General features: G+C 34.0%; 1 protein-coding gene across 1 annotated transcript in view; it reads left to right on the top strand.

The window, feature by feature from the left end:
- The window catches only part of LOC111620060, a 142,404-nt gene that overhangs the window by 62,962 nt on the left and 58,729 nt on the right, over positions 1-20,713 (top strand). Inside the window, exons 3-5 of the mRNA XM_023361904.1 lie at positions 11,455-11,691; positions 11,897-12,084; positions 12,466-12,656. Of these exons, the coding sequence (XP_023217672.1) occupies positions 11,455-11,691; positions 11,897-12,084; positions 12,466-12,656 (616 nt within the window). The remainder of the gene's footprint in view (positions 1-11,454; positions 11,692-11,896; positions 12,085-12,465; positions 12,657-20,713) is intronic.

Raw genomic sequence — 20,713 nt, 5'->3', positions numbered from 1 at the left:
TGCTTTTTGGAATTCGCGGGCGACTTCGGTTAGAATGGGGCCCGGTTTTCTCGTACGCGCCGGAAATGCTACGAGAGCGCTCCCGACGCGGGGTCGAGTGTTTTAACGGCGGCTCCCCCGCCTCGTCGACTTCCCACCCCCCGTCAGCTAATGGCCGAGACGTTGTCTCGACGACGGTCGGCGCCGCCACTCGGTCGGTTTCCATGACAACGTCTAAGGGTCCGACCCGCTTTAATTTCGACGTCTTTTGATACGGAGAATCTCTTTCTCTCCCTCTCTATCCTCTCGCCACGCGAAAAGTCTCTCGGTCGGAGGTGCTCCGACGATAAATCATACCTTTACAAATAACCTTTTAAGAAAAAAGCAGAGGGTCGAACGGACCGGAAGAGGGGGGAAGCGGCGGTTAAACGTACAGTATTTCGCGGACGATGTTATTCGCGAGAGGGTGGCCGTTTGGAAACGTTCCAGACCAGACGATTTTAGTACCTGTCGGCGCCGCCAGATGGCTCTAGGCGACCGTTCCTCCTTAATGCGTCCACCATTTTAATTCCCACTTTGGCCTTTGTTTACGGTCGTTGGGTCTGTCCGTCCGCGGAACGAAACGTAATTTCGGGGGGCGAGAGACTTCCATCCCGCGCGTAACGATGTAGTAAATACTCCAACCGGGCATTCTGGGAATTTCGGACGTCGTCGTTTCCTGTAATGGAAAGCTTTTCTCCGGCTTATGAATTATTTCCGCTCGATCGATGCTACTTTATTTAATTATCCGGACCCGCGTAAGTCGATCCGGTTTTTCGAGATGCTGCCGAGTGTGTCTCCTCCGCATCCCCTCCTCCTCCCTTTCTTTTCCCTTCAATATCTTTTGGTTATTAAAGGTGGAAGCACGCGTCCGTTTGTAAAGGTTAAGATTTTTCGGGGCAGCTCGCTCCCCATTAACCGGAGGGCGTGCGGAGATCAGCAGTTTTTGCCAAACGGATCGAAGCGGGCTTTTAAAACTTTCCGTTTGGCTGCGGGAGAGTCATTTGTATGCTACGATCTCGCCGCTCGGCGTGGGAGTTCACGCAAGGCCGCTCTTTACGGTCGACTCTAGAAAAGAGACCCTCTTGGATCGCCTCCCCCCGCACCCGATAAATGCGTATTCTTCTTCCGAGCGCATTTTCCATTTCTTTTTTTATATATATTTATTTTTTTAACGTCTCGGCCGGCGAGCATCGGTTAAGCTCGACGGAACTAAACTTTTTGGTCAATGTAGCGTGAGAGAGGGCAAACACGCGTGCTCGGGTGCCACGTGGTCCTTTAGCCCACATCCTGTCGGAAAACGGGAGGTTGCGTGTCCCGTCTTTCCTGTCAGGGGAGGTGAGAGGGCAGGTGAGGCGTCTCGGCAGGTAATCGCATCGCCGGAAATTTCCTTTTTCTGCCTTCCCCGAGCAGGATCGAAGGGACGAAATCGTAAATCTCGTCCGTCCCCCGTCGATCTCGCGCCTCCACCCTTCGGGTCGGCCGCCGGCGCCGAAAAAGCCGTCGAACTGCCAGAAAAAAATTCTTAATTGTATAGCTTTAACGCGCCGGAGGGGGGAAGTCGCCGGCAGGTGTTCTCTCGGCCCCGCGCCTCTTCGAATAATTCGATGCTTAAATAGCTTCTTAATATACTCGGCGCGTAAGGTTGCGTTCGAGGAAATTAATTACCCCGTCAGCCGGCCGCTTCCATCGCTCCGAAAGGAAAGGAGCCCTACCGATCGAACTCCGCGACACCCCTCCCCGTCGCGACTTCTTTGCGGCGGAAATAGGCCCAAAATGTTGGGTCCGCGTCGGACGGGAGCGCGGGGTTACGTCCGTCTGCCACTCTAGCCAATTAATAAAGAGAGTCCCCGTCGGTTGAGATACGCGGTAGCGTGCCCGAGGTCGTACGGGGTCGTTCGACCCGACCATTCCCGTGGAGAGGGGGGATAGCCTGCCAACAAAGCCGTTTTCTTTCTTACTTTACGCTATTGTAACGTTGGAGTAACGAAGTGTATCCGCGATCCTTAGCCTCGACTCTCTGCCCTAATAAAATATTATGTTGCTACACTTCCACACCACCTTATATTGCTTTCGCAGGGCTTCTCGAAACGCCGAAGGTGGGGTTAATTATCCGTTGGAATGGGTGATTTACCGAACGAACTCGGGGGTCAAATGACTGGCGCTCTTATTATCCCGACTCTCCGGCGTAGCTTCCAAAAGGGGGAAGTCGGCTTCCTCCCCCACTTCCGACACGCTCGGAGGGATCGATTCCTAACCGTGGAGGAAGTGGGGGTGGTCCGAGCGCGAGTAATCCGCAACGTACGAATTTCGACACAAAAATAAAAGAGGGAGGAACGCGCCGGAGGAGTCCGAGATCCGTTGCGAACCCCGTTCCACCGATTGTCGAGATTTTCCGTTTTAACTTTTACATACAGCGTGGAAAAATCGTCGGCCAATTGTTTTCTCACCACTTGACGTGTCTAGCCTCCTTTTCGTCTCACGCTATCCGGGATGACCCTATAGAGCATCCGCGGCCACAACTCCATTAAATCCACTTGCGTGCGCCAAACGGGGGTTGCAGAAAAAGAAAGAAAGGAAAAAAGGTCGTGGAACAATAGTTTAATGTTTGTCCCATCCGCCACCCCTCCCACCCCGAGCGAGCTGCAGGCAGAATGGACCCGTCCGATATCATCGGACGGCAGATAACGGGCGGGGAGGGAGAGAGCGAGAGAGAGGAGAGACTAACGCTGCTTTCGCGTGTTGCGATTTGACCACGTGTTGTGTATTGTGTGTGTGTGCGCCGAGATGGAGAAGCCGACGCCATGTCTGTGAGATGCCCGGGTTGACAAATTGACCGCTTTTAGGCGGACGATATCGCCGCAGCTCCACACAAAAGCCGGTCGCTCTTCTTTCGTGCGCCGGTTGCTAGGATACCCGTCATACCCGCGCTCGAGACCGTCATGTCGGGGTTAAGACTACTCGTCCGAGGAGACCCGGAGTGATTTTTTTTAGTATTTAGATCATGTTTCTGTACTCAGGTGAGTGCCAGACTTTGTCTCCTCCGTTCTCTGTACCGCACCGATCTCTTTCTGTCTACTTTTTTTTGTTTGTGTTTTTTTCTTACTCGACTTAACGGAGCGAAGCCGGGTTCCTTCCGCTCGTGTCGATCTTCCCCAACTCGGCGTAATTTGCGTAAGACGAGGGCCGTCTCGAAAGCCGACAAACCGAATTGTCAAAAGGGGAATCCTAACAATAATCCTCGGTCGGACCGGTGACGCAGTGGTGACGTAACCGACAGCTGGCACCTCGGCTGCTGCCCCCCGCGGTAAAGACCTGTTTATCTCCCTTTCCCTCTCCCTTACGTCTTAGATTCTCCAACGACCCGTCAGCCTCCTTATATGTGGGAGAATGTGTTCCTACGCTGTTATTTACACTTCCTGTCTTTTGTGAATCTGGCTGCTCGGGTCAAGGTCCTCGGATGGAGAAGCCAGCCGGCCGGAACGTGTGTCGTTCGCCTAATCGCGGATTACCCTTTAACGTTCTGCCACCGGTTCGGCGGGGAGCGGCTCGTGTTCGAACGCCACGCGGCGTCCGGTTAATTTCGCGCGGATTGAATCTCCGCCGCGCCTCCATCTTCGTCGAACGGCGTCGCGCCCTTCCTCGACCGGGAGGATAGAAAACGGGAATTCGGGCGCTTCCGCGTGCGGGTAACGAACGGGTCGGGTCGAGTCCACGCCCCTCTCGGAACCGGATGAAAGAGGAGAGTCCCGCCCCCCGGTCCACTTCTCCGGACCAGTTGCGACGCGGCGCGCCGCGCCGAGTCTCACGGCATCGAGTGTCGTTGAACCTACGTGTCACCACCGGGGATTTGTACTTTTGATTGTCGACAAACATTGACACAGCTGCTACGGTGCCGTTATTTATTGCAAAACATCACGTACGCCAGCCGATAAAGATATTAAATTTAGCCCAATGGCCGTAGATAAGACGTTGGGCTGCCGCGGCGGCCATATTTGGTCCGCGGCGGTAGAATTAACCCAGTTCTGCTAGCCCAGTTGCAATGCCGGCGGCAATCTGGCGAAACGTATTGTAGTCGAACCGGGTTCGTGACCGCCGGGGCGCATCTGCCGCGCTTCGGGGCGTGATGCCGCCTCCGCCTCTCTACTACTGTTCCGTGTAAATCTTTCCTCTCGAACGGGAGCCACTCTCGAGAGACCGGCTCCCGTTTCCCCTAAGTGCTCCGGGTTGCAGGCTTCGGGACGTATCGCCTTCCGTTTGGCCGGCGCCGAACGCACGCGGGAGGAATATTCGTGAGGGGGCCGTTCGTCGTCTCTGGTGTATCGCTTTCCCCGTAGAGTAACCCAACCGTTCCTTGGCGCTTTATCGCCATCTCCGGTAGAGTTTCCTTATTCGGCAGCTTCCATCTAGCCGATTGCTACACCAAAAAACGCGCCACGTCTCGGCACTGGCGCGGATTCCGGAGATGAATTCTTTTCTCCCCTCACCTTATTAAACCGCGCGCGTGCGGTAATGCTATCGACTGTTAAAGTAGGCGACAATTGCACGCGCCGTGACGTCTCCTCGCGCTCGTCCATTGGATTTCTGTCGTGGGAGGAGTTTTCGGGATCGGTTGCCGGGATACGGTGCGGAGTAGGCGTGGACGACTCGTTTCGTCGTCCGTCATCTATCTTAGTCATTTACAGGTCTTTTTGGCCGTGACGTCACCGACCGCCCGGCCCCGTCTTCCAAATTATGCGCTTCGCAACGTACCGTTTGATACGGAAAGGTGTCCCGAAAAACCCAGAGGAGGTACATAAAAGGCAGAAACTTTCGCCCCGTCGGGTTTAATAGTCCGGCCGGGCAAACTGAATCGATTTTTCTCTTTTACTTTTTGTCGATAATTTTTTTACATTTGCATTCTTATAAATTCGATCGCTTGTAAAAACTTTTTGCTGATGTCGCGCTCTAAAAATGGCCGCTCTCGTAATGTTTAACGCGTTTACGCGATCCGGGGAGGAGGGGGAAACGAGGTCGTTGTAGGAACAATTGGAATTTTCACGTCTCGCTCGTTACCGAGGCAACCGTTTTAAATGAGTGCAACTCTCTCCGACGTAACGAACGTCAAGTGAGAGAAGGTAAGAGAAAGAGATCTAACCGATTAAAAAAATAATAAAATGAAACAGTTTTCTTTCCTTATCGCTCTCTCACTGATTGGAAAAGCAGGCGTTTGCCCGAATTTTCAGTTGCGGATAAAGGATAGAAAAAAATGACTGACTTTTGTTCGCGTCGGTTTTCGTCATAGGTTGCTGTTTAATACTCTTCTCCAATTCCATAATCGTTCCGGGGATTAAAAAAAACCTCGCTTCATTACCATGGCGACCGCTGTGTGTGTTTTGTGTGCGTGCGTGTTAACCTCTCCAGAGAAGTCGCCAATCTCTGGCGGGGAAGAAAATATACGATTTTGTTTTACGTTTTCCCCTTCTCTTGCTTTCTTTTATCCATAATTCCGTGCGAAATGCCTAATTCGTTTTGGAGTAGATTTTATCGAGTGCTTCTGGATATTTTTTTCGAATGTATTAGGTTTTTCTAGGGCGTCCTCCACTTGGGAGAGGGACGGACGACCTCGAAATATTCCGCTGACTCCCGTGAGGTGATACGACGCCCCCCGCCTATCTCGACCCCCCTACCCCCGGTTATTAAGGAACGATGCTGCCGCCGCTGCTAGGTCAATCTTGTTTCGATGGCACTACCCGGCCCGACGAATGTAAAACTCCCTTGCAGCTGCTTTTATAACAGTCTAAACACCTGCTCTCTGAAATTAACATTTTGGAATCGGGCATTTCTTTCTGGGCTATGTCTCCGCTCATAATTAAGAGCGGAGTAACAAGCGCGAGGAAAGTACGGTACAGTACATTCGCTTTATTTTTGTACCCACCGCGAATTACTATTAAGTACTACTACTACTATAATTGCAAAATCGCTTAACGTTCACCCTTCCTACATTGTATTTTTTCTGTTCTGTGTATTGTTCATGATTTACGTTAGAAATGGGAGACTTTTACACAGGTGTTGTGATTAGCAATAACAGATTACCGCTTTGGGCTGTAGTCCTCCTCCCGCTCCCACAACGATTTCGGAACACCTGCTCTTGTTTCTCTATGACCACCAGAAGGCAGGCAGATGGTGCCGTTCCCAAAGTTTATCATAACGCTCGTTGTGTCGAAATTCTAGTGACGTTTTTCGAGGCAGGGGAGAGGAATTTTGCTGTAGGAAATTGGTAGATATTTCGAAGAATATTTAGAAATAACTCTAAAGTCGTTTAAATTCAAATTTTCCGATAAAATATACTTAGAGTATACGTACTGAAGTGTTTTCTTTGTTATATGATTTGCTATCAGGCGGGTTGGAAAACAATATGCGCCCGTTACGCGTTGTGTATACGGTTTATATTATTATTATTATTATTTTCTTTGTTTTCGTTAAAATACATTTTTAAATTCGTCGTGTTCGAAAAAGACAATCTAATATTATTAAGAGGCACTGCACGCGATAAACGTGACGCAACCGCGAGTCAAAGTGTAACTCATTCCGTATCACGCACTGCCGATCTTCCAAATGTTGTTCGATTTTTAGGTACTGGAAAGGAAAACTGTGCTCTTATACCATTCTATAGCTGCTTATTTTCACATCTCTGGAGGTTATTTAGACTGGAAACAATCTATGGCAAAGCATTTCCTCCTACACGTCTCTGATGTCGCAGTGCAAAGACACTGATGCCTTTTATTTTCGACGTCCGACTGTAAAATTGCCACATAACAATAAAAAAAAAGTACTAGTAGAAGTTGGGACCGGTTGGAGGTACGAAAGGACCAACTGGCTTCGGAGGCGTCGTATTAAAAAGTGATGATAGACACTTTAGTCGGGAGTAACTTTTTCCAACATCTTTTCTCTTTTCGGATTTTAAAACCGCATCAGTGCGTGACGTCACGGATTTAATTAACACCGTCTTCACTCGTCCAAGGTGACGGAAGAGTGTTACGTGCCAACTGTGGTGACAGATGGATTCGTTTACGACGTACCAGTCGGCACTTTTTCTCTAAAAGTGGTATAAAAATCTACCTTCTTTTTTAATGGATACTTGATTCTTGCTGACAGTTACACGTACAGTACGTCGCGAAGTTTGCTTACATTTTGAAAGGAAGCTAATTAAGTTTTATTACTGCTTACCTCCTGGTGACTAGTTGTTCTCCTTGTGCCACGGCTTTTGACCTTAGTTACCCCATATTAAATTTATGTGTCGTTTTGTTTTGAATAGATATAATGAGATTTAGATATGCTTTATAATAAACGAAAAATTCTAACCTTTTGTAAATGTTTTTGTTCGATAATGATCTTGTAACATTTTTAAAATGCTTTTTAAAAAGTATTATAAAGTACACACAGTAAGAAATTAGGGTTCAAATTTGCAATTAATTTTTTACCAAAGATGATCTTTACACATGTTAAGTTTTGAGTATTTTGTACAGTTAGGCTTGATAGTGTTTATAGTGGTTCTTTTTGTGAGTTATTTAATTGGCATTTAATTTTTAGTAATTAAATTTAGCATCCTTTTTATTAACAATTGGGAGAATACAGTTTTGGTGACACCAGTTGCTTGTTTCATTGCAATGGCTTGGGTTTTTTTTATTCTCTTTATGCTGTAGGAAATTTTTTCTCCATGGGTTGCAGCTCCTCGATTGCCTCCGGGCAGCGGGCAGCGTATCTCTCGACACGGCCCGGAAAATTAAACGACGACATCTAAGAGAAACAAAAATCTAGTCATTAACTCCCTGCCCTTTTAGCTCCTGTCTTTTCTCTTCCCTTCTCCCTCCTCCCCTCCACTTATTCCTGGAAAGTACATCTTGCAAAGGGAAACAACCTCAGTGGAGAACATGAAAAAAGTGTTTCCTTTGTCTCCATTTTGAAGAGCTTAATGAACTTAAGAAAAATAGAGATGACGACAAATTAAAAAATAAAAATTGAGAAAACAAAAGTTAGGATGTTGGATTTTTTTGGAAGAAAAATAAAAAAGAAATTAAAAAAAAAGACTATAATACTGCAATAGAAAATAATCTAAGTCGAAATAAAAGGATTTGATTTGATGTTGGCAGACTGATTCGTCGACTTACCAAAGCAAATTGAATTGCAATAAATTAGATAATTGACTTATATTAAATTAATTAAGGTAAATTTCATATCTATCAAACATTAAATATCAGACAGAATTTGGATTTGTAGATTACTTGTTTGTACTATTCTGAAATATCCAATGATAAGAATTAAATTCTTAGAATTTTAGTCTGAGAGTTCTAATAATGATCTGTTGTAATAGCAATTTCTATATTTACAGTATAGATTTATCTATATACTCATAATATATGGAAATTAAGATGGTAAAAATGAATTTGCGTAGGTATAGCTACGCAAATTCATTTTTACCCAATTCATTAGCAAAAACAAAATTTTCTTTTTTTTTTTATACCTATGCATACTGTTTATTATTCACAAAATATGATATAACTGGAACATTTTAATTTCAGATTTTAGAGATTATTTAATTCATAAACACATATTAGAATCTACTTTGAAATTTTTCATCAGTTATATTAATATGGTATTACACAATTAATAGAAGAAAACCATCCAGATTTGGGATGTTATATGAAGGTTTTTGTGTATTTATCTTCAAAGTTCTTATCAATAAGTCTGCAAAAACAAAATTTTCTTTTTTTTCATGGATAAAGGAAAAATAATTTTTCTTCATTTCTACCTGTTTTAGATAATGTATTGTTTTTTTCCCTCCTTTATCTAATAGTTTCCACATATTTCATCTCACAAGGTCAGACTTTGATTACCAGATCATAAAATCAATAATATTAATATTAATGAAATTATTTAATTCACAAAATGTTGTATTTCTTATGTATTGTTTCTCAAAAAACTTTAATTTTTGTTAGTATTTTCTATGGTGTTTTGTGAATTAAAATATTATTGCTTCTAAATAGAAATGTTTCGTTTATGAAGGATAACTTTATATTATAACTTTTCTGTATATTGAATTTCATCTTAAACCAATCAAAAGTTAAAAACAACTTTAAAATATCTTAAAATTATATTTTAGAGTAAATTTAATAAATTATTTTCAATATTAAATTTCAATTTAATTGTCTTCTGCAATTGTTAAAGTTCTCACAATAAGAAATATTTCCGCATTCGGTACGATGGTAGCTTGCTGCCGTAATGCTTCCGATCACCGTACGAGGAGAGATTAACTGCAGTTGTGCTACTGGTTTGGAGAGCTAATTTTAAAATGGCTGCCGGCAACAGCTGGAGGCTGAATGATATCACATATCCTCATCTATTTACTGAGTACCAATGTGGTAAATTTGCTTTGGGGAGAGTGGTTGAAGTGCTGTAGCATGAGTGGAAATGACTAAGATAGGGTCATTCCACTTGCTTCAAATGTATTCATCACTGTTGCACTTCAAACACTGAAATATTGAAATAAGAGAGACTGAATAACTTGCATGATATTTCTCGCGTCACTTTAAAATTAAACTGATAAAAATTAGAATTGCATTTATTGCTAATAAAAGTATACATCTGTAAATCTGTATCATAAATAGCATGCAGCTGCAATTTTTAATTAATCATTTACTTAAAATAAGTTTTAATATACTAAAAATTATTTTAATAAATACATAAAGATTTGTTTACTTTATATTAATATCAAATATTTTATTTTCTAAAAAAACTGAACTATAAGTAAATATATTTTATAACTATAGGATTTTAAATATTCAATAAATCAGCAGCTTTATTATTGTCATATTTAATATATTTTCTTTTCGTATGTTCTTGAAATTTAATGGGATTTTTGTAAGCTTCATTGTTCCACTGACTTAATTTCAAGATAATCACATAGCATACAGAATGCTTGATTTATCATTGAACTTTTCACAGTAAATTTCAGACTATGTTTATAAAATGATTATTTAAAACTTTAAATCATCAGTTCTACAGAACAAATCAATTTTTAATTAATAACTACTTATAAAAACAGTTTTTTTTAACAGTTTTTGCAGTTTTTAATTTCAAAAAATTATTCTTAAAAGGGCATTTAATTTTTAAATTTTATTTTAAACTGAAAGATTTTTATAAAATGTTTCTTTTTTAACTAAATGATTGATTACATTAAATAATATTTGAATTCTTTTTTGTGTTAGTTTACTTTCAAAATTAATTTATTAATGTTAATGTTACTGCATAGAATTTATAGCACTGAAAATGAAAGATAAAAATTTGTTTTGATCATCAGCATAAATTAGAAGTTCAAAGAATTACTACTGAAAACATTTTAAAAAAAATTTAAAGTAAATCTAGAAAATATTTTAGAAATTGAACATATTTTAAATAATTTATTTTACAAAGTGAATTGTTCAATATGATCAGTTTAGTTAAACCTGTTTATATAAATATTGGGGAAGTAACAATTACAATATATTGGTATAGTTATTTATTTATTCATACACAATTTTTGATGACACATTACATGCATTTAGGTGAAGTTAAACTATTTATTTAATTCCGTTGTTTAATTTGAAAATAATTGGAACTTAATTTCCATTATGGTGCAATGATAACATCAACTAAATATCATTAATTGTAGAATTGAATGTTTAGTAGAGTTATGAGAGCAGGACTTAAGATTCTTTATTATAAAATAGAACCAAAAACAAATTGAATTTAACATTTTTTTGTGACTTAGAAGAATCAATATATAGTAATCTAGTAGATACATTAGCAGTATTTTTATCTTGGAGTATGATATGTCAATCAAATTGCAGTTCATCAAGATTTATGTATCCTTCTCAACCACAGAGCCAGCCATTCTTATGGATTCTCAAAGTTTTATTTCTGGTCCATGAAACAAGTGAGATGATGAGAATGAAGTATATCTTGTCTCCCTGTTGTCAGGCATGTTATTCGGTTGAGTGCACTTGTTACTTCACGAGATTTAAAGTACCTCAAGTGTGCTTGACTTTCAAGTCAGACAATCTTGAACACAAGACTTTATTTCAGTTAACAGAAACATTCATTATACCTATACTTCTATTAATAATAAAATTTTTAAGTTGGCATCATTAACTAAAAGTTATTTTTACATTTAAATTTGTGTGTACTGTTAAGAGTTACAGAAGTTAATAATGCGCAGAGTCAAGCAGATTTTGCATATTGTAGATTAAGGAAATTTTAATGTATATATAAGGTGTGATAAATAAGTTTATAAATTATTATATTATTAACTTTATAAACTTAACATTTTGTTACATATGTACACACACTCACACTATTATATATTAAAACTTATATCCTAATTACAAACTTTCTTTGAAGTATGATTAATTTTACCAGGGTTACCCCATGGCTCTAAGCCACCACCTTTAACAGTTCATCATCCCTATGGAAATTCTCAAAAGATTCCTGGAAGAACTATGGCTGCAGTTTCGCCCCTTCAAGTACCATCACATGCAAATAATGTGTTCTCCACTTTCAGCGGAGGTAGCAATCCGACTCTAGCAGCCACAAGGACATCTAGTTTTGCAGCCGCCCTGTGCAAACTGGCAAAACAAGCTGTCGATCCAGCCATTGGTTTGTAATATTTTTAATAATTTTCCTCTCTTAATAATTACATGCCAAGTTAACATTTTTACTGTATTATAAAAAACAATTTCATATTTCTTATAGATTTATATATATATTAAAATATTATTTTAATTAATTTGAGAGGTATAAATATGATATATAAAATCAAAAACCTTCAATAATTATGAAAATCTGTTTCTTTTAAAAACAGAGAAAGAACTTTCACCAATCACTCCAACTTCTTCTCCCACTCAAAGTCAACAATCAGTTTCAACAAAACGTCCAGTTGCATCAAGTTATTTCAGTACTTCTCAGGGAACCATATCTTTGGGTTCTCCTCCTATAGTTACAATGGCACCAAGTCAAGAGCACATTAGTCATGTTGTAGATAGTAGAAAGGTATTATTATTATTAAACGTAAATTTAAATTTCAAGAATTTAATTTAATTTCTTTAAATTAAAGTTATTCACAGATGGAACATTTGCAATAATGAAGACAAATATTTATGCACTTTTGGACTTTCTTATTATGGCTTATTGAAAAGTTTGTTGCTGAAGGAGCAGCTAACAAATTTATATAAAAATTGATGGCAAATATTTATCTTAATTTTAAAATTTTTCAATGCAAATTATTATTTCTGTAATTTTTATGCATTCTAGATAATATACATAACAAATTTGTTGTTGTTTAGTATTTGTTATTTTTATAGTTTTATCACTAATTTTTGCAAAAGAAAAAAATTTTATCAAAAGCAACAAAACAAATTATCTTTCCTATAGGCTATCGAATTAACAAACCTCTCGCAAGGAAACAGCAATGCTGGTACTAATGATCGTTTAGTTGAGCCACTCAGTCTAAAGTTAGAAGCAACAAAACCTGCTCCATTGGGACTTCATTTTGAAAAACGTAATGACCACATTCTTACTGGAAAGGATTTTTCAGTACCATCTTCTTTGCCTGGCCAACTCAGGTAAGCTCTTATTACACTTTTAATGTATGTCTGATGATAAAATTATTCCCAGCTGACTTATTGAAACTGTATCAGTTACAAAATGATTGGTATAATAATTTCAAGTAAAATTCTTTAGAGAGAATCTGTTTTTAAAATGTATGTACAAGGATATATGTTTAATGAAATTAACCAGACATTATAAAATTACGATGTAAAAAGCTACATAAGTCGTTATTATTTCTATGCAAATGTTACTAAATATTAATTTAAATTTATTTATTGTTTTTGTATCTGAATTAATATTGTAAGTTTATTAAGAACTTAAATAATTTATAGTAAATATGAGAAGGATTGAAATTAGTTTATTTTTTTTAAAAGTAGACATACTTGAGTAACAACAACACATTAAAGCAGCTAATTTTACAAATAAAATACTATGATATGAAATTTAATGTTTTGAAATAAATGAAACATGTAATACTGTAAGTTTGTAGCAGTTTATATTTTCTTGTATTTACATATTTGTTTTGTTTTTACAGAAATATAAATTTTTATTTAATCTTATTAGCAATATGGATAGTCACAATGTAACTGACAGCCATGTCATGTATATAGTGTAATAGTAAATTTATCTTTTATTACTATTTTTACTTCATCTTTTTTATTTAATTTGTCAATTTAATTATAATAGATACATGATAAATGTCTTTAAAAATTAGATAAACATTACATAAATATAAAATTTGTATGGTTGAATTTAGAGTACAGTATATTGAAATTGTCAGAAATAATCAAATTTATAGAATAATAAATGGTTTAACATTTAGATAGGTTGTATCATTCAATGAATAATTGTTATTTGACACTTTCTGCAAACTGTAATAATGTTTTTTTTTTTTCTTTCTATATATTTGAAATTATTTTTACATGGAAAACTTAAATAATAAACAGTTTGATGTGATTAGAAAAAGTGATCAAATTCAGATTAATGTTTTTAAAAACAGTTAATAATTTAAACTAAAAGGATATAAGTCATATTTTAAGAAACAAATTAAAAACAACTTTCTTGACATTAAACAATATATAACACAGATAATTTTGGTATTAGTTTCTTTTAAAAAATTTTGAATTTTCAAACTGCTAGTTATCAGTTAAGAATGACAGTTCCAAATATAAAATAAAAAAATGTATCCATCGATGAAACCAAAAATGGCTTTAATCAATATTATCAAAATTATTCCATATTGTCCTGATTTTTAACTATTCTAAATAAAATAATTATTAGTATCTCTAAGAAAAGTATTATTTTGTTTAACAATAATGTTTCTCAGATAATTGCTGTTCTTCAATATAAATTCTGTTATCTCAGAAAAAAATTTACTTTGTTTTCTATAAACTTTGACATGTCAATGGTATAAGATTTGTGAACTCTGCTCTGTCATGTTTAGATAGCAACTCAAAGTGCTTTATCTGTCATGAAGTTCTAATTATGTAGGAAATAGTTTAAAAGACTGAAGAGACAAAAATAACTATAAAAGTGCTTATGTGGAAGAATTAAACAATGTACCATTATAAGTTGTGAAATTATTTATTATATACTGTGTGTAAGTTGTAATTTTTTCCAGTTAACACATTTTGAATGTTTTGCAGTATTTTCAACAGTATCTGGTACTGAATATAATAGAATCACAAGGATAAACTAAGCATAAAAACAAGACAGAAACTTTGTAAATAGTATTTGTAATTGATTTCCTTACATGATATAGAACCTGGTTGGAAAGTAGTAAAAAGAAACTAAATGTTTTTGAAATGTGAATGCTAAGAAGGATGTTGAAAATTCTCCAAACAGCAAGAAAAAGAATGAAGCACTACTGGATGTGATAGGAGAAGAAAGAATTTCATTGAAAATGATAACTAAAATAACTTTTCTTTACGTTGTAAGATATGAAAACCTGCAAAAATTATTTCTATGAGGGATGATGATTGAAGGTGAAAAAAAGGGAATAGATAAAGGTTTTCACTCAAATATTAAAGATTGGTCTTCTCTAAAGCATTTTTTAAAAGTGAGAAAAGCATAAAACAAGTTACAATGGTACTGAGGATGAGATAAGATGAAGATAAAAAGTCATAAAAATGTTGCTTTTCAGGATTGCAACCTAATAATATGCAGCTATAATTTCTCTGTTGATAAAACATGATGATAGAATGTATTAGTAAAAGATATTTCAATTTAGTTATATAGTGATGATTCAATATAAAAAACTTTGTCTCTGTTCTTTGAAATGCTGTTTGATTCACAAATATCTAATTGTTCATTATGATAAAAATAGCATGTTTTTTTAGTGTCTAGTTTGTAATCTTTCCAGAAACACAGATATTCTTTAATGATAATGCTAACTTAACAGAAAAGGTAGAATTAAAAACTTACAATTTATTTTTGATGATATTTCTAATCATAGAAATTATTTGCTTCACTTATTAGATAGAGTGGAATTGTCACATCTGGAATTATCTGGCAATGATGCTTTGTTTTTAAAACAACTACTTGATTAGATATTTTTTAATGCTTTTCCTCATTAAAAAGAAAGTGTGAGAGAAAAATGAATTTTTGATTTCATGCTTTCTGCAAAGAATTTTGTAATTATTTTTGTTCTAGTATATGTTTACATAAGTATAACACAGTAGATAATTTATTTTGTGTACTGTGGCAGCTTTCTGTTCTCTGAAAGTAGAAACAGACATTCCATATTTATAGTTAAGCTATAGTCATTTATGTTAGTTTGTTAAATTGAATCTTGTTTTATTTGGGTATTCTGTATAGCATCATATTTTTATAGTACAGTATAAGGTATTTTTCAGGAAGATTTCAATTAAAACTTATCAAAAGCTGAATAATTTTTCTTACTAAAATTATATAGACATTTTCAGGCATAATGATCATTTTAATTTGAAAAATAATTGATTTTCAAGAACTTTGCTTATTTTCCTTTTTTGAAATATCATACTATAATAATTTGTGAATTTAGAAATTTTTCTTTTAAAAAATTTTACTTTGCTTTTTGATTATTCAATAAATACTTTAATAATGTTTTCAGCATGGCTAGGATAGATTCTTTCAGAAAGTGTTGTATACTTTCAAAAAAGTTACTTCATTTAAGTGTTTTAGATATTAAAATATGTTTTATTCAGGATTCTTATTTCAATTTGATTTATTCCTTACAGATTTGTTTGTCTTATCATTTTTAAAATAAAATAAAAAGTACAAAGTAGACAATGACAGTTTGCCAATAACATTTTTATATCTCCTGAAATCTGTCTGTTTGCAATTAAATAAACAGTTTGTATTATAAACTATTTGTTTAGTTGTAATGATTCATTGTAAACTTGATATGCTTTTGATACAAGTAATTAACACATCAAAAATGTGAAAAAAATTTTCTCATCATTAATAAAAGTTAAGAGGATTTAATGTTGCAGACCAGTTAATCTACTAACTTTATTCTTTTAACAGTTCATGCATAAAATAAAATAAAAATTGATATAAATGTGTTGATCAGAATGAATATATATGATATGCCTAAATCCTATTATTTATCATTTAATTGTTAATTACAGATTTAAAGAATGAAATTCTGACTAACAACAAAGAACCTTATTTAGTATTTGTATATTCGAATTTCAGATAAAGTCATTAAAATTATTTCAGTTAGTTAAAAAAAATTAATGCACATTAATTCTCTAAAATAGTCTTTGTTTTGGGAAATATTTTAATTTTTTTGTGTGACTACACATATTTTGTGCATATTCTGCAGGATAAATGAAAAATTGTAACTCTATAATTCAATACAAAAAATGAGATAGGTTGTTTACAAAATTAGAAGATAAAATAGAACTTTCTAGGAATGCAATCTATAAATAAATTAGTGTCTAGAAAGATTCATGTAAATGAAAACCAATTATTTCATATTAATACATTAAAATGTGGAGATAATTAGATAATTATGTATATATAGACCATACCAACTTAACAGTTTTACAACACATACTTTATACAGATAAAGTAAAGTTAAAAGAAATTTACTTTATAATTAAATAAATATAAGATAAAATTTGTAACAAGAAAAAATTTATAGATATATTAAACAATTCAAAGCCTAGTAATTTCTTCCAGATGATTTTAATTATTTCATAAATTATTTAAATTATAATTATTAATTTAGATAAGAGATGATGCCGAATGTTTAAATCTAGTTGCAAATTAATTAGTATTAATTATTAAAATTAGCAGATTTATAGCCTGAGCATTTAAGGCAAATGTTTTTGCTATGAAAAAAGATTTTGTAAAAATTTATCTGAAAATTGCTTGTATAGTTTTTTGTTTTTTAATTTCATTATATTGCAGTTTGATTCAACTCTCTTGATATCTTGAGTTAAAATTTTAATTAAGTTTTTATCATATGTCAACAGGTATATAAGTTATAACATTGCTGTTATAACTTGAAAATGCATTATATTATTTTATACAACTTTGAAATAATAAGACTTATACAAAGCAATTGTGATTTATAAAGTTGTAATTTTCCTTAGTTTTTTTTATTATGAGATGTGATGATCAGTTATTCAAAAAATAAAAGGCACTAATATATTTTATGTGCAAACAAGAAAAATATTGTCTTCTGATATTTAAATAAATTTAATTGCTTTTATTATCTTCTGTAATACAGATAATAGAAGTAATTCTTTTTTACTTTACATATTTTTTCATATATTATTATTTTTTATGATATATAAGTGTATTTAGTAAATTTATTAAGTCTTGTAGATAATTTAGTGATATCATAAATACTTTTAAAGGTACTAGATGCATTTATATATGAATATCTTTTACTATTCAATTATCCAGCTGTATTGAGCTATTCTGTATAAGATAATAAGAGTAATAATATTTTATTAAATTCAATAAACACTCATTTTTAAGACAATAAATGAAGTTGGTTGTTTATTGATTTAAAGTGGTAAAATGGTGTTCATACATTTTGCAGTCACATATATATATAAAAACACATAAGCTCTCAAAGACACTAAAAAAATCATTAAGAAGGATAATCAGCTCTTAATAAGTAGGAGGAGAAAAATTTACAAATGAATATTGTTTTTTACTCAAAGTAGAACATTATAAAAACATTATACTGTAATTATTTTTCCTTGATAAATATTAAAAGTTGATTTATTCTTTGTAATGGTAACCAGTTTTGATAGAATACATAAATAAACTATTAATATGCATTTAAACGTATTTTTATTAAGGTTAATTAATGTCAGGAAATAATTTTTTCTATTAGAGATCTCATTAAATACAAATCAAAAAAATTCCTTTTAAGAATTGAAATTTCAACTTCACTTTTGAAATTTTCACTTTGTTTGAAATTTTCAAATGCAACAGTTCTTTAGCTGTTATTTGTGGTTCAATTAAAATAAAAAATTTAATACTTTCAGAATCTCTGTCCACCAAGATTACAATAAAATTTAATTCTAATATTTTTTAATAAATATCCTTAATTAAATAGATTGTATTTTATTTAAGATATCAGTTTGATGTATTAGCTCACTTATTATTTCTTACTAAATGTTAACATGTCTAATAATTATTATTCTTGCTTCTTGTCCTGTTTTATTATGTATTATTTTTAATATTTTTAATTTGATACTAGGAAGTACAGTATAAAAGTACAAATGCGTATGGGGGGAAAACCAACTGATAAAGGGTATTAATGAACCCAAAATCTACATATTGGTTTAATAAAGAAATCTCTTAAATTAAATAATTATAATTTGATAAAAGTTGACTAAGTCCTTTAGAAATTTTTGAATTAGCAGTTGATATGAATATTACATGTCTAATAGTTCTGTAACAGCCTGGAAGGTATGGTGATTGGTCAAATTTTGTTTAAGGAAATCATACACAAAGTATAATCTTTTTTCACTATGGTGTGTTAGCTAGTATTTCATTTGGAAAAATTTCATAAAATATTTTTCATAACTATGCACTTCTAGGATATATTTTTTTTCTTATTATTTCTGTATTTTGCCCATGACATATTGGATGACATTTAATTACTCGAGTAAGGTTACCGCTTTAAGATGTGCTATTAATTAACTAGTGAATGAACCAACTTTTTTTAAACTTTTGGTCAGCATTACTTAATCACAAATATACTTAAAGTAGAATATACGAGTGAATTCTTATCAATTAATTGCAATCAATTTTTCATTTAATGTTTTGTTTCAGGTTGTAGAAAGACAAACACTTTTAATCTCTAAACGTTTCTTCCGTCACGAATCTTTGTCTACTTTTATAATAATCAATAAGTAAATTAAAATATTCTACGTTAGTCACATTCCATAAAGTTATTAACGTTAAGTGATTTTGCAGAAAATTAATTAAATTCGCTAGAAACTCCGTAACGACGTCGTATAAGATGTTTTAAAATAGCTTTTCTGATATAAACTTTGAGTGATAAATTTCAAAATAAACCTTCGTAATTTCATAAAATTGAAGTATATTTAGTCATTATACAAATATCTTTAGCTTTATTAAATTCCATTTTGCATTAAAATTGAAACAATGGACAATGGAAACCAATTTTAAAGTGCTTTATATAACTTAATTAAAATTCATTAACTAAATAATTTTATAAATTATATAAATATTCCTTTGGTTAAAATTTTAAAATTTGAAAATTACGTAAGAGAGGAATACTAAAATTATATTTTTCTTGTATGCAAAATTTTTCATGATTATGTAATTATTCTTATTTTATTCATAAAACAAAAAGTAAAAATAAAGTGGAATTCCTGTTGCAGTTTTGGCCGTTATTGTTCGATATCATTTTGAATCACGGACAAACCCTTACATAACATAAGATTTGTAGTCATATAAATTAAATAATGTAATATAATATAATTAAATGAAAAGTTAGAACTACAATAGAAATGAATAATTACTATGTGTGTTGTTGTTTTCCTCGCAGCAACTCCGAGCTCAACTGCTAGTAGTACAATAAAAAATAAGTAAACTTTGTAACAATTAATTAATTTAACGACTATCTAATGCTGTGGCTAAAAATTCTTGACAATCGTCCATTTTGAAAATGTCTTATAAGAGCTTTTTCAAATTCAGTGTATTCGCGTAGAATGTGTTTAACACTTACGTAAAGTTTAAATAGTGGCATACAAGCTGAGACTTACTGGCTATTGCATACGATATACCTTCAGAAGATATTAATGAATGAGACGTGAATGCCGAATCCTTATACAAGTAAAATTACTTCAGATATTCTTTCAAAAACTTTATTGTGTGTTCAATTTTTTTATCAAATATTTGATTTTGTTCTGTATATTATAAACTATTAAAACAATCCTGTGTTCGAAATTAAACAAGTTTTCTTTCGTAAGCAGCGTCTTGATTGGTTGAAAACAAACACGTGTAAAAATGGCGGAAAGTCAAGAGCATAGTGGTGTTTGCCGTAATTTCACGAATTTTGAAAAAGAATTGTTACTCGAGTTAGTCGAGAAACATAAAAATATAATAGAAGAAAAAACAAACGCTGTTTTTTCAAAACAGAAAAAAAGATAACTGGGAGGTATTAACGGAAGAATATAATGGAATCCCGGGCGTCACGCTCAGAAAAAGTAAGCAGTTATGAGACTGCTATAAAAACTTAAAAAAAGCCGTAAAAGAACAGGCCCCAAAAAAACGAATTATTTAAGACAGGAGGAGGATTTTCTTTTCCTGTCTTAAATAATTCGGATGTAATGTCTGAAAAACTCCTGTCGATGGGCGTTTTAACACAGCCTTTACATAATGGCTTTGATAGTGATGCTAAACCTAATACAAGTAAGTATTAAGCCATTATAATTTATAACTTTTTAAATTTTGAATTAATTTTCAATATATTTTAATAGCAGAAATAGCTAAAATTTCTGTAAGACATTCTCAAGATACATCTGACGTATCTGCATCTGAACTAAGGCAATGTTTATTTAGTTATCAATAAATTACTTTATAATACTTA

Source organism: Centruroides sculpturatus, unplaced genomic scaffold (assembly GCF_000671375.1).
Source record: "Centruroides sculpturatus isolate CEXI.00-Female unplaced genomic scaffold, Cexi_2.0 scaffold12, whole genome shotgun sequence".
NCBI lineage: Eukaryota > Metazoa > Arthropoda > Arachnida > Scorpiones > Buthidae > Centruroides > Centruroides sculpturatus.
The sequence above is the reverse complement of the archived record's forward strand: the minus strand, read 5'-3'. Positions and strand labels throughout refer to the sequence as shown.